This window comes from Chinchilla lanigera, unplaced genomic scaffold, assembly GCF_000276665.1.
Source record: "Chinchilla lanigera isolate Chin_1 unplaced genomic scaffold, ChiLan1.0 scaffold00054, whole genome shotgun sequence".
Lineage (NCBI taxonomy): Eukaryota > Metazoa > Chordata > Mammalia > Rodentia > Chinchillidae > Chinchilla > Chinchilla lanigera.
In genome coordinates this window covers 5,383,603-5,398,969 of record NW_004955455.1, presented here as the reverse complement: position 1 = coordinate 5,398,969, position 15,367 = coordinate 5,383,603, and the positions used below count along the sequence as shown (strand labels likewise).

The window sequence follows — 15,367 nt, the reverse complement described above, 5'->3', positions numbered from 1 at the left end:
AAGAAAGAAAGAAAATGAGAAGACACTTAAGATGCAACCCCAGACTTCCAGCTCATCAAAGGCAAACCCAGTGTGCAAATGAGGTGGAACAATTTGGAAGCCACTGCCTGGACTCTCTGAAGTGGGAAAAGTGGAAGTAACAAAGCACATGAACAAAGCTGTACAAAAAAGTTAAATCAGAAATAATTTCTCCAATAAGTGCAGAGATGGTGACCACAATGAAAGACATAATGACTTTAGGGCAGACATGGATGTAAAAAAAATACAGGATCTTAGGAAAGTGATGGAAATCATGAACATCCAACATAGGAAACAAATGGAATTCATGGAACAGGCTCAGATATCCAGGAGATTAAAAATGCCACTGAAAGTATGTGCAGCAGAATGAGCTAATATGAGGACAGAATATCAGATATGGAAGGCAGTATTGTGGTTAGTGATCATGAAAAGAAAGATTTCTTAAAAATAACAAGGGACCACAAAAAATCAACCCAACAGGTACTAGATGTTGCAAACAATAACATAAGATTAATCAGAGTCAATGAAAAAGTAGGAGGAAAAAAAGAAGAAAAAGTAGGAAGCACAAATGACATTAAAAAAACAAACAAACAAACAAACAAAACTTGTTCACAAAAGTAATGGCAGAAAACTTCCCTGGCAGGGAAAAAGAATTTGACATACAGAGCATGGCATGGTGGTTCACAGCTGTAATCCTAGCACTCAGGAGGCTGAGGCAGGAGAATTGCTGTGAGTTCAAGGCCAGCTTGGGCTACAGAGCAAGTTGAAGCCCAATCTGAACTACGCAGTGAGACCTCATCACAAAAACAAACACCAAACAAAAAAGAATTTGACAGGTACGAGAGGCATATAGAACTCCAATTAGCCATGATAAAAAAATACACCAAGGCATACAATGATCAAGATTCTAGAAAGTCAACACAAGAATATAATACTAAAAGCTGCTAGAGAAAAGAAACAAATTACCTATAACGGGAAGCCCATCAGAATCACAGGAGACCTCTCAACACAAACCCTCAAGTCAAGGAGAGCTTGGCGGGAAATATTTCAAGCCTTAAAAGTAAACAATCTCCAACCCAGATTGATATACCCTGCAAAACTATTTTTCAAAACTGATGGAGAAATAAGATACTTCCATGATAAAGAACACCTGAAGAAATTCATGACCACCAAACCAACACTCTAAAATGTCCTGAAGGACATTCTGGAAAGAGGTAACAGGGACTACAACTCCAACAGAATGAATCTACCAGAATGAATGAACCCCAACAGAATGAATCTACCAGCCAATGTTAGCCATTAAACAGAGGGGGAAAAAAGAAAGCCAATAACAGGAAAATAACATAAGGATAAGTCAATACATATCAGTTATAATCATCAATGTTAATGGTCTCAATTCACCAATCAAAAGAAACAGATTTGTAGAATGGATCAAGAAGTAAGATCCAACAATATGCTGCATATAAGAAACACAATTAATTCAAAAAGAAATTCAGACTGAAAGTCAAAGAATGGAAAATACTCCATGGGACAGGAACCTGGAAAAAAGCAGTGGTAGCTACTCGCAGACAAAGTGGATTTTAAGCCAAGAATGATTAAGAGAGACAGATTTTAATTACATCTTCAAGTTCATTGACCTGATACTGGTTTATTTAGAATTTTTGTATCTGCCTTATTCAGCTGTAGTAATTCATCTGTACATAGTAATCTGTTCATTTCTTCTGTTCCATCTTTTGAAAACATGGGTTCTCAAAACAGGTACTAATGATCTGAATTTCTGCAGGTTCTGTTGTGATTTCACCATCTTCACTGTTAACTGAATGGATTTGAGTCTTCCTTTTTTGATCAGTTAACTAAGGGAAGGTTACCACATCCTTGTAAAGGGTCTCTTCCAAGAAGAAGAGATAACAATCATAAACATATATGCACCAAATACCAGTGCACCCAACTATAGAAAACAAATATTAATGGACATGAAAAATCAAATAAGTACTAATACAGTATTAATAGGGGACCTCAATTCCCCACTGTCACAAATAGATCAACTAGACAAGTCAACAGTGAAATATTAGAACTGAACCAAACTTTTGAACAAATGAACTTAGTAGATGTCTACAGTGTTCCATCCCACAATGTTAGAATATACATTCTTCTCAGCTGCACATGGAACATTCTCCAAAACAGACCACATACTAGCTCACAGAACATGCTTAAGTAAGTGCAAAGAAATTGAAATTATCCCATGCATCTTATCAGATCATAATGCAACAAAACTGGAAATCAATGGCAAAAGAAACCTTAAGAACTTCATAAACACGTTGAAATCAAATAACACCCTCCTGACCAACCAATGGGTCACACATGAAATTCAAGAAGAAATTAGACAGTTTCTACAATTAAACAATAATGTCAAATTAACATACTGGAACTTATGGGATGCAATGAAATCAGCACTATGAGGAAAATTTATAGTTGTGAATCCCCGTATCATAAAAACAGAGTGAGCTCAAATAAACAATCTAATGTTAACTCAAGCTTCCAGAAAAAGAAGAGCAAGTCAAGCCCAAAGCTCATAATTGGGACGAAATTATAAATATCAGAGCAGAAATTAATGCAATGGAAGACTAAGAAAAAAATATAAATAATAAATGAAAGAGTTGGTTCTTTGAAAGATTAAATAAAACTGATGAACCCTTAGTTAACCTTATCAAAAAAGACTCAAATCCATACAATTAGCAATGAAAATGGTGAAATCACAACAGAACCTGCAGAAATCCAGATCATTAGTACCTATTTTGAGTACCTAGGTTTTCAAAAGATGGAACAGAAGAAATGAACAGATTACTATGTACAGATGAATTGCTACAGCTGAATAAAGCAGATACAAAAATTCTAAATAAACCAGTATCAGGTCAATGAACTTGAAGATGTAATTAAAAGCCTACCAACAAAGAAAAGCCCAGGCCCTGATGGATTCACTGCTGAATTCTACCAAGAAACTTAGAGAAGATCTAACACCTCTACTTTTCAAACTCTTTAAAAAAACTGAAAGGGGGGGCTCAGGATATATCTCAGTGGTATAAGCGCCTGCCTGGCAAGCGCAAGTTCCTGAGTTCGATTCCCGGTACCACCAAGAAAAAAAAAAAAAAAAAAAGAAGGAAAGAAACTGAAAGGGAAGCAGTACTCTCAAATTCATTCCTGGAGGCAAGCATTACCCTGATACCAAAACCAGAGGACTCAACTAAGAAGGAGAACTACAGGCCAATCTCTTTAATGAACAGAGACACACAAATCCTTAAAATTTTGGTCTCACTAAAGTTGTACAGGATGGGCTGAGATTTGGGATCCTCTTGCCTCAGCCTTCCAGAGTACTAGGATTACAGGAGTGTACCACTGCATCCACCTTATTATTAATTTTAAAAAGTAAACAGTATCTTAGTTATTACAGTACCTTAGTTTTTACAAATCCTTAAGATTTGTAAAATCTTGAAATTCTTAACAGACAACATATGACTAGGATTTATTTCAGAGAGTCCAGGTAAGGTTGAGGGAGTACAGTCAAGGCGGTGTAGAGGCAACAGGCCCAGACCTGAATTGATGGTTATAAGGGTTGAGTAACTGGTACATGGAAGCTTCTATTCTACTACTGTGTATTTTTATTTTCCACTGAAAACAAATTTAAAAAATCCTGTTCTTTTCTTACTAGTCTTACACAAGTTCCTAAAATTCCTTTCCTTTGTCTTTCCTACTGTATCTTGGCACTCTGAATTCATTGACAGTGAGGTCGAAGTCTAAGAGGAAGAAATACACTCTTTTTAGAGAATAACCTGTAGCTTTCAAGTATTTGAAAGCCTGAGGCTGGGCCAGATTCATAACCACATCAACATTTTCCATCTCACACCACACCTTGTTACTGAGGAACCTCAAGGAAGGGTACACCCTCTGCTCCAGGGAGAGGATTGGCTGAGGGCCTACCTCCCTTGTCACTGTGTATGGAGACATCTGACACTGACTAACCTGTGATTGTACTAAAGGCCCTACAGGGCACAAGCTGTGCTCTATCATGGCATTATGCTGCTTGCAAGCTTAGGAATTCCATGTACTTGTTAGGACTAGGGCTGCCTGTCAGACAGGTTACAACTTGGGTAGGGCGGTATATGAAGCCAGGCCTCTAGCCCACACTTCTCATCTTTAATTATCAATGGTTGTTTGAAGACTTTCATTCTCACTTACGAAGCACATTACTAAGGCCACACAGGTGCTTCCTAGGGGCCAGACCACCGGTGTGACCACTCCCAACCTGTTCACTCCCATGATACAGACACAAACTCCAAACTCACAGTAATGGAAAACCATTTATTTAATTCTAAATCAAAACACTTTCACAACAGTGAAAATTAGTGACTGTTCAAGGTGTGCTGCTGTACATATTGCCATTTTCTGACTGTGGTCAGGACCTGGTCCTAGTCCACAAGGGGAGTAAAAGGGTGGAGGCAGAGAAAACACAGAAGAAAGGTGAGCAGCCTTGGCAGAGGAGTAAGGAGCCTGCAGAAGAGCAGCGGGAAGGGGACTCCACTAGGGCTGGGCCAGCAGTCCCAAGTTGGCTCTCCTGCCCCAGAGGGTGAAAGAGAGTAAGGGGGGGATCTATAAAATTCACAATTAGGGAATATGGCCAATCTGGCTCTGTTAACAAGTTCCTGGGATGCTTTTGCTGGTGGGGCTCCTGGGCTCCATTTCATTAAATATTTGAAATGATTTATCTTTCTACCCACCACTCTTCTTTAATCTTTCTCCTGGGCTCAACTGGCTGAAGTTAACTCTCCTTCCACTAGCTGTGGAGTTAACATCAGAGCAGAGATAATTCACTGTGACTGTGGGTCCAGAAGTTGATTAAAAAGAGGGGTGCCCAAGAATGTTTAAAATCCATCAGGCACACTATACAGCTGGTGGCTTATTCCTACCAACTGGATCCAGCAAACCAACCACCTATTCAATACTTTACATATTTTTTAAATACTGAACTCTGGTAGTAGCAGGTACAAAGGAAAAGGGGTGGGAACCTTTAGCTGGGGCTTTCTATTTGTTGGGTATTGCTGGGGATGAGCCAGGAACGGTGTGGATTGGCAAAGTGTGCAAGAGGTCTCCAGCAGAAGTCCATCTCACTTCACCATGGAGGTCTCCAAGAAGCCGGGCATCTAGGATGAAGCCTGGCAGGCTGAGCAAGAACTGTCCTACCAAGTACAGTGTCTACCTGCCTGGCACTACTCTCTTGCAATCAGGATGAAGCTTATAAAATGGAAAAAGAAATCAAGGGCTTGGAAAAAATAACTTCCCCTGAATTCCACAGGTAGGAAGATGACACTGTATCATTGTACTGAGGTCCCCCAGGCCTGCTGTCTGGCTTCACAAACTATCAGGGGTTGCCTGTTCAGGTGTCACACACTTCTATGTTTTAGCACACATACAAGTTTTTGGGGAACCAAAAGGCAGGGTCACAGGTGAGTCACCCCCTTTGCTGCTTCTTCATAAGGGACAACTTGGCTTCTCAGGATGGTGGTTTTCCACATGCAGCTGGGCTGATCTGACAAAGCCTCCAGCTTCCTCTGGGCAAGGGCGCACTCAGTTTCTGCAGCATAGGGGACAGGGCTACTTGTTCAGCTCTGCCTGCACCAGAGCTCTGAATCCCATTGAGGGCCCAACTCCAGGTCATTCCTAATGCACAACAGGCAGTCTCAGCTTCAGTAGTAGTCTATGCTGGTTGCCCTCTGATAGAGTAGGCAGACAGACATAGTTCTGAGGGGGAAAGGTGACAGAAAATCTGTGGGTGAAGTCGTATGTCTTACCAAGGACAATCTATACCATGAAACCAGGAGGTCATTTATGCTGCTCTCTGGGGCCAAAAACAATGAGCAAGGCCCAGAGCCAATCAATGATCTTTGGGTCTCTGGTGAACTCATGAAGTGGCTTCAGCTGCTGTAATTATGATCTTCCTGGGACAGCAACATTTTGGGTCTCTGCTAAGAGGAGGAAGAGGAGGAGGAAAGAGGACAGAACAGCACTTCATTTCTTTACAACAGAATCCTCTACACTAAAAAGCTTCCCAAAACACAAGTAATAGGAGGCAAAACAAAAATATGTGGAACAATGTGACAGAGAAGACAGAGGATTTGGGAGGGGAACCTCTCTATATGAGGAGCCCCCAATGGCTACAGAGGCCAGTTACCAAGGGGTATTTAAAGAGATCAAAGTAAGTTTCCATAAATACCATTTGGTTCCTTTGTTTTTTGTGATATGAAACTCAGGTAAAATTTCTTCCCACCTCTTCATGTATAGTCAGGACCTGCTGAATTGGCTGGAACAGGATTTCATGCTGTCAACACCAGAGCCTGAGGTTTCAGAGGGCGTTTACAGTAGTGGCGATACTCGGGGCTCCTCTCCAACTGGTTGCTGAGTTTCAAAACTCTGATGGAGAAGCTAGACTCCTTGAAGTGTTATTGACCCCACTGACTCCTATGGTCAGAATTAGCCAAGAAGCCAAATACCAGGCTTGAGGGTTGCACATCACCAGTCCAGAGACCCTACTGTAGATGCAGGCAGAAGCCCAGCATTAGGCAATGAGGAGCCAGAACATGATCACGAGTGCCACAAACAGGAAGAGGCGTGACAGGAACTGCTCATCTGCATACTGCGGTGTCCCAGGGACAGCTGAAGAGACAGGAGGGAGAAAATGTCAGAAGGCTGCAGCTGTGAAGAGAAGTTGTGAGTATCAATCTTCATTTTTAAATGTGTACACTAAAAAGATTTCCAAAACTCAAATAACAGAGGCAAAACAAAAATATGTGGAACTGTGTAACAACAAGGAAAAGGCCTCAAATTTATCCTGAAAGGACTTGCCCGGCATATGCAGAGATCAGCTGATTAGTAGGAAGTAAAATAAAAGGTATTGTTGGTTACGTATCTTCTCTGTGCTGTTTTGTATACATTACTAATTGGTAGATACTATTCTAATTCTGAGTATGCAGCAGTATGTATGTGATCTGCTGAGGTGCCCAGGTTCCTGAGGCAGTGACAGAGATGCAGAGGGCCTCATGCCTTCCTTTCTCCTTCCAGAAGAAAATGAGGGCCCAGACATCTTACAGCAAGGAAGAGGTAGAACATAGTCTCCACTAGTCTCCGCACTGAGAAGAGTTACCATTTACAGCTCCCTGTCCTGAGTTTGAGGGAAAGAGGATAAGAGAATCTACATCCAGGATGTACTGTACCAAACACTACAAAGGAAAACTATGTGTAGGGGAAAAAATGCAAGACCCAGAGTCTAGCTTGGCTATGGGACTAAATGGGAAATCCAGGCTAGATGGGGACCTGGCTAAAAGGAAGCAAGCCACCAGAGAGGTTCCTGTTACCTCTGCACGGATCTGTCCTTCCTTTAGGGTGGAGTGCATCCTGCCTTTTGCAGTCTCCTCTGAGAAAGCAACATCTGAACATAGGAGAAATTTTTCAGGTGAATTATGTGCGGGTGAGGGAGGGTGCTCCCAATATCTCTTGGTGCTATACTGCAGTCCCTGCTGGGTCCTCTGACGAATTCACGCAGGAAGGCAATCATGTAATAATTGCCTATGACATGCCAAGAGCCAGGGTGGGGCATAGAACAAATGAGATGACCTCTAAGCAGATTACTATCTCTACAGCATAAGCTTCTGACCAGACTCACACCCTGGTCACTTCCGTAACCTGCACCAATCCCAGTGCACACGAGGCTCCAATGAGTGCAAGCAGAGTTGAACTAACCAGGGCATCTCCACAGGCTCTGTAATACAGACTTTGGCACAGGGGTGAGAGAGCGGTAAGAGTTCAGGGCACACACCTTGTTACCCTGCTCTACTCTGAATGTAGCTGGCATTGTCGAACAGCTGGAGAGAGCAATGCAGCCACAGGTGGCAGATATAAGCATGGTTCCCAAGCAATTGAGGCTTGATCAACTCATGTTGTGTCCTAATGCAAGCTCAACAGATCCCAGAGAATGGAGAGACCCTGCCTCTTTGTGGGTCACCTCCCCACTCCCTACCCCCAAATAGTCAAACTGGGGGGTTCTATGCATAGGCACAGAACTAGGTTTTTCCTCAGACAGTATCATTTATAGTTTTTTTTTTTTTAAATGGATACAGAACACTCTGATAAATTACCAAACATTTTCTAATCTGTAAAACAGCCAAATGCACATGTATCTACAGGGTGGCTGCGATGAGTCCTTTAGTGTGGAATGGAAAACATGCAACACATGCCTAAGACTTTATAAGCGCTCAATTATCATCGGCAGGAGTACCAGTAATCTGAGAAGAGTTTAAGCCATTTTAGCCAGGCATGGTGGCACATGCCTGTAATCCTCACAGGGAGGCTGAGGCAGGAACTGAAGGCCAGCCCAGGCTATATAGTGAGTTTAAGGCCAGCCTGAACTGCATAGCAAGACCCTGTTTCAAAAAATACAAACAAACGAAAGGTATTTTGAAAAGGTCGATTATCCATGTAATAACAATTATCTATAACTTGAAATCTTCTTGATTTCTCAAGGAAACAGGGCTTACCTGGAGGAGGCCGCCCATCATTTATGTTAAACGCTGTGGCAAATATGCCAAAGGGAAATGCCCCAATTCCAAAAGACATCTGGAAGCCACCATCTCCAAATCCAAATCCTTGAAATCCCTGTGTAAAAGAAATGCAAATTAGAGAAAAAATAAGCAAGTTTTCCCTACACCTGTCAAACCTGACACTTTTTGTGTGTGTGCACTGCACCACTGGGCTACACCCTCAGCCCTTTTAAACACAGGGTCTTCCTAAGTAGACCATACTGGGCTCAAATTTGTGATCCTCCTGCCTCAGGCCACTAAGTAACTAAGATTACAGGTGTGTCAGCACGCCCAATTTAACATGATACATCTCACGTGTCATATATGGTACCCACCTCTCCTTCCTATCCTTTCCCACCTGTTTCCAAGGTCTAGAGGTCAGCTTTTCCTCCCATCTAGGCCCCAGAGCAGAGAACCTCTAATGGACCCTCTGCCCTTCTAGCCTTAGCTCAGAGTTAAGGAGCTGTGAATAGAGGAAAAAGAGGACCACCACTGACCACCAGTGAAATACTGCTAATGAAAGTCAGGGTTTTAAGGCTTGAGGTTTTATTCTCACATTAGTCAGTAAAATTTCCTAGCTGCTTTTATAACATACAACTAGCAATGACTCCCATGCCTAATTACAACAGAGTATCAAAATAAATTACACATTATCCACAATAGCAAAAAAGGTGGAACTCTAACTGGCCAACAATGGAAGTCATGATCATAATCTTGATAACACGCTCTCCAAAGACCATCATGCTGACTTAATATAATAAAACAGAGAAACTCTTGTGATCAGGCTACCAGACAAAACCATTTAAACACCCTCGTCACAAGTCTATGACAACTGCAGCCAGATGTGGTGGCACCCATCTAAAATCCCATTATTGAGGCTAAGGTAGGAGGACTGCTGCAAGCCTGAGGCCAGCCTGAACTACACAGCAGGACTCTATCTTAAAAAAAAAAACACACAACCAACCAACCAGCCAACCACACAACACCCCTAAAAAAAACCCAAATAAGCCAGGGATATAACTCAGTGGCACAGCGCCTGCCTGGCAATCACAAGGTCCTAAGTTCGATTTCTAGAACCCTAAAAAACAAAAACAAAAACAAACCCAAACAAATAATCAAAAGCAAACCAAAATAAACAAAAAACCCAAGTCTGGGGACAAGACATGGATAAACATTTTTGAACTATCTTTTTCACTGTTGTTACACAGAATTTTATTTTATTTTTTTGAGGCAAGGTCTTGGTATGTTGTTCAGGCTAGCTTTGAACTCACTATGTAGCCTAGGCAGGTCTCAAACTAATTGTAATCCTTCTGCCTCAGCCTCTTGTTTTTTTTTTGGTACCAGGAATTGAACTCACAACCTCACGCTTGTCAGGCAGGCACAGTGCCACTGAGCTATATCCCTGGTCCCTGCCTCAGCCTCTTGAGTGCTGGGATTACAGGCATTCACCACCACACCCAGCTTTGTTACATAGTTTAAAAAATATAAAACACTATAATTTTTTATTACAAAAATAGCATATGCCTCTTACAAGAAATTCACATATTATAAGAATAACCAAGAAATAAAGCCAGAAGTTTCCCTATTCACCCTCTTGATCTCACAGCCAGAACTCCCAAACAATCACAGTCAGCAGTTCAGTGTATCATCCTCAGGGTTTTTCTTTCTTTCTTTCTTTTTTTTTTTTTGTCTTTTTGAGAACGGGTCTCACTGTGCAGTTCAGCCTGGCCTTGGACTCACTTTGTAGTCCAGGCTGGCCTCAAACTCACAGGGATCCTCCTGCCTCAGCCTCCCAAGTGCTGAGATTATAGGCATGCACTACCATGCCTGGCTCATCCTTAGTTTTTTTCTTGCTCATGTTTCACCACATCATTTTTCACATAAAAAGAATCAGTAAGAACAACAATATTATAAATAAGTAATTGCCTTTTTACTAAGTGCAAATTCTGGGGTTAGGCATAGTGCTAAACACTTGGCTAAGGAGACCATGTTTAATTCTTGCATTACTATCATCTATATATTATACATTACCACTCAAAATTGGAGGGGTGAAATAACTTGAACAAGGTGTAATGTTTCAAACTAAAACCAGATCAAGCAGCAAGTGGCACATGCTGTAATCTCAGTACTTTGGGGAGCTGAGGCAGAAGGACTGCAAGTTCAAGGTCAGACTGGACAACTCAGCTATTTAGCAAGATCCTGTCTCAGGGGAAAGTTTTTTTTAAAAAGGGGAAGGGACGTAGCTTAGTGTGAAGGCCCTGCATCTACTATCCCCAGTACTATTGAAAAATAAATAAGCAGGTCAATCTGATCTGGAAACTCATGCTCTTTTTGTTTTTTGAGACAATGTCTCATTTTGTGGCCCAGGCTGGCCCTGAACTTGCAATCCTCCTTCCTCAGCCTCCAGAGTGCTAGAATTACAGGTATGTGCCACCACATCTGGCTCCATGCTTTTATTGCTATGCACATCTTACAAATTTTTTTTCTCTTCCTCTGTACCCCTGATAAGATCTTTGGAGCAAATAACAAAAGAAATAATAAAAACAAGAAAAAATATTCAGTCAACTGCTCTCCACAAAGAGCTGACATTGATGAATCTTTAATAAGTGCCCACTCCCTGTCCCACACTGAGCAGCCTAGCATCTGGCTCCAAACTTCTTGCTGGGCACACCACTTATGAAGCTTAATAGACAATTTAGTAAGAAGGGAAACCTATGGGAAGAAAAACAGTCTCACGTCCTTGGTGCAGAAATGACTCCCACTCAGATCCAGCATGGTTGAGTCTGAGGGCTCTTGGGACTGACGCTCCCTGATTGGGGAAGATGCAATTGTTTCATCAGGACCTAGAGTTTCATTCAGTTCCATCCTAAGACTGACCTTCCTGCTTCCTTTCTAGCAACATCAACAGAATCCCGCAGGTCCTCACATTTGGTGGATTTATGTTTCTGGAGCAGAGTATGCAAAAAGCACCACCACTGGCTGCAGGGCCTTATGAAAACTAGACGTGAGCCCCATAGGCATTAAGACCAGGGCTTTTGGCTTCCTGGGGCCACCGACTGCTGTAAGCTGGTAGTGCGCTAAGCCAAACCAGCACTGGATAAGTTCAAGTATTGTTGCTTGGTGGTCAAGAGCAAAGACATCAATGTTAGCCAGATCTAGATTTCAGCACCGTGTATGGAAACTGTACACCTCCCCTATCTGGGGTTTAGTTTCCTTTTCTGTTAAATGAGTTAATGTGAGGCTTAAATAAGATGCATATAAGGCTCTTAAAAGAGTTCTTTACATATAATAACCATTAAACAAGTGTCCAACACTAATATTATTAAGGGCAATTTGGAGAAGAGGCCCTCAATTTCTATCAAGATCCCTGATTTAATAATCCTATTGCTGGGAATTCTAAGGAAGTAGCATAATTCAAATAAAAAAATGTATGCAAAGACTGTCACTATAGTATTATTTATCCAGGACCGGGAATCAAACTCACAACCTTGCGCTGGCCAGGCAGGCGCTGTGCCGCTGAGCTAAATCCCCAGCTCCAACTATAGTATTATTTAAACAGCAAAATATGAAGGCAACTAACACCCTTCATATGGGTGTGGTGGGTCACACCTGTAATCCCAATAATCAGGAGGTTGAGGCAGAAGGATAGCCTGGACTATTACAGTTTCAATTTGCAATAATTGTGCCTCAAATAAACCTCATTGGCTATGACACTGCCCCTGTGCAAAGCTCACCTTGGACTATATAGTGAGTTGTTTTTTCTTCTTTTTTTGTCTTTTTGAGACAGGGTCTTGCTATGCAGTTTGGGCTGGCCTTCAGCTCTCTTTGTAGCCTAGGCTGATCTCGAACTTGCAATCCTCCTGCCTCAGCCTCCTAAATGCTGGGATTACAGGCATGCACGCTCAGCTTATATAGCAAGTTTAAGACCAGCCTGAACTACATAGCAGGACCCTATTTAAAAAAAAGTCCTTCAATGAGGAAAATCTAAATTATAATGCATCCAATTTCAATGGAATAAATGGCAGCCTTTTAAAATAATAAAAGGGACATTTCAGAATATTATGGAAAATACTGCTAAAATTAAATTTGAAAGCAACAAATAGGATGGTTATGGCAATGTAAAAACACGCATATACAGCCTGTAATCCAGGTACTTTGGAAGGCTGAGGCAAGATGATCACAAGTTCAAGTCCAACCCAACAACTTCCCATAAAATTAAGCAAGACCCTGTCTTAAAATAAAAAATAAAAAAGAGGCTGGGGATATAATTCAGTGCAAATGCCTTGCTTTCAAACTTTGGTATCACCAAAATAAAACATAAACCCCCCAAAACTAAAAACAAACATATGACATGGAGATGAACAGAACAAAGAGAAATAATAACTGTTCTGGGATTCTAGCAGTTTGGGTAGATATTTTAAAATTTCTTCAATATTTTAACAGGAAATTACTGTGGTATTTTCCTCTTTGAGATAGGGCCTTGCAATGTATTCCTGGCTTGTCTTGAATTTACTTTTTTTATGTGTGTGGCTTTTTTTCTTCTTTAGGTCTTTTTGAGACAGGGTTTCACTATGCAATTCAGGCTGGCCTTGAACTCATCACGATCCTCCTGCCTCAGCCTTGAGTGCTGGGATTACAGGTGTGCATGTGGTACTGTGATTTAAACCCCAAGCCCTTTGCACTGAGCTACATCCCTTGCCTTTTTTTAAAATTTTGAGACAGATCTTGTTAAGTGGCTATGACCCAGGTTGGGCTCAAATTTGTGATGCCCCAAGGCTCCCAGAATGCTGAATTACAGTTGTGCACCACCATGCCAGGTTAAGCACTGTTTGATTTGTTTTGAGACAAAGTCTTGATATGGTAGTTCAGGCGGGTCTCTAACTTACAATCCTTCTGCCTCAGCTTCCCAAGCATTAGGATTTCAGGCATGCGTGCATGCATGTGTGTGAATTACCACACCCAACTAAAAAATTGTTTTTTGTTTTTTCTTTTGTAAGAAACTGCTTTTTGGGCCAGGGATATAGCTTAGTGGCACAAGTGCCTGCCTGGCAAGCACAAGGTCCTGAGTTTGATTCTGGTACCAAAAAAGAAAAAAAAAGAAAAAAAAAGAAATTGGTTTTTAAAGATTAATATCCAATTTAAATACACAAATTTTTGAGCCAATAATTGTGAGAATTTGTCATAAAATAATGGTGAATCTGCTCAAAACTTTTAAGCTCATCAAGGTACTTTTAAAATACAAAAAACCCTCGCCTGTAATCCCTGTTCTTAGGAGGCTGAAGCAGAGGAGCATCTGAATTTGAGAACAGCCTGGGCTACACAGCAAGTGCAAGGCCAGCCTGGAACACATATAGAGACCCTGTCTCAAAAAATAAAACAAATACAAAAGGATGGGTGTGGTGATACATTCGTATCATCCCAGCACCCTGGAGGCAGGAGGGTCACTGCGCACTCTAGGCCAGCTTGAACTACATAGTGAAACCCTGTCTCAAAAAGACAAAAAAAGAAAAAAAAAAAAGAGAAAGGAAATAGTTAAATGTCTACCAGAGAATTAAATAAATTAAATAAATTATGTGAGGCTATACAACTGAACACTAAACAGCCATTAAATAAAATATTATTGACAAAAGATCTTCAATAAAATCTCAAACTGTGTTGAAACTCTCTTCAAACGTATAAACTCTAAGAGGCAAGAATTTTTACTTTGTTCACTGGTAAATCACCACTGCCTAGAATATGATGCTTACTATTTGTAGAATAAGTGAAATTTTAAGAGTTACAAAATAGGCACATATTAAAGAAAAAAAATGTAACCACATGTCAATAAACACATAAATAAATCAATAAAGTCAGTATATCTGTAAGATATAAAAATATAGGCATAAGCCAGATAATTCTTTTTATTTTGTAAAGTAAAAAGAAAGAAAAAAGAAAAAACCCCAGAAAAATGGAAGAGAAAATAGATCAAAATGCTTCCAGTGGTAATCTCTGAAAAGTGTGGGTATAAATGATTCCATTCTGCCAATTTTTCCTTTCTGTATTTTGCAAGTATTTCTCTATTTCTATAATCAATGAGAAAAATGGGTACAAATTCCCTATGATGAATGTGATCACTAAGTATACCTAAAATGTACCAACAAACTTAATTAATAAAAAAAAAGAGAAAAATGATAGGATTACAGGAAAACTTCTAATGCCATAGACTAATTTCTAGAAGCTTCTCCTAGAATGTTTCTCACCCCTCTATTTTCTGGTTCTGGTCTCTGGCCTTGAGGACGAGGAGGGGTCTTCTCCCTGAAAAGACATGGTGTAGTCAGTCCATTGCAAAATGTCTTGAGTTGCTCCTGTGAAAACTGGGTACTTGTTACTAAGAGGGTCAGGGCCCCTTTTCCTGCCCAGTATATGAACTCAGGCTGAATTAAACCAAATACTAACTCTTCATCCTACCTGCAGTTGCTTTCCTCCCACTGTATAGAGGACCAGAGAGAAATATCAGCTTGTCATGAGAGATGTTCATCAGGTTGTATTACAGCCTACTCCACACAGCAACACTGGCCCAGACTGGTTATAAACGATGGCCCGTTGCTCTCCCTGTGCTGTATGATATTGGGCTTATGGATGTCAGAAATCTCAAGTCTAAACTGAAACGGGATGGATTGCCAGCTGAGGGGGTTGAAATCAGGGTGCCTTTTGATCTGTCCCTATTAACTTTAGCTTTACCTCTC

General features: G+C 41.0%; 1 protein-coding gene across 4 annotated transcripts in view; it reads right to left on the bottom strand.

Annotated features, from left to right (window-relative positions):
* Window positions 1–4,354: 4,354 nt before the first annotated feature.
* Rnf185 (ring finger protein 185) overlaps window positions 4,355–15,367 on the bottom strand; it is a 43,086-nt gene continuing 32,073 nt past the window's right edge. For 2 of the 4 annotated variants that reach the window (XM_005396299.2, XM_013520464.1), the window contains 3 exons: window positions 14,882–14,936; window positions 8,601–8,718; window positions 4,355–6,723 (listed from right to left, as the gene is read on the bottom strand). In XM_005396299.2, coding sequence (XP_005396356.1) covers window positions 6,626–6,723; window positions 8,601–8,718; window positions 14,882–14,936 — 271 coding nt within the window. In that variant the 3' untranslated portion in view covers window positions 4,355–6,625. The other 2 variants (XM_013520463.1, XM_013520462.1) reach the window with 1 other exon arrangement.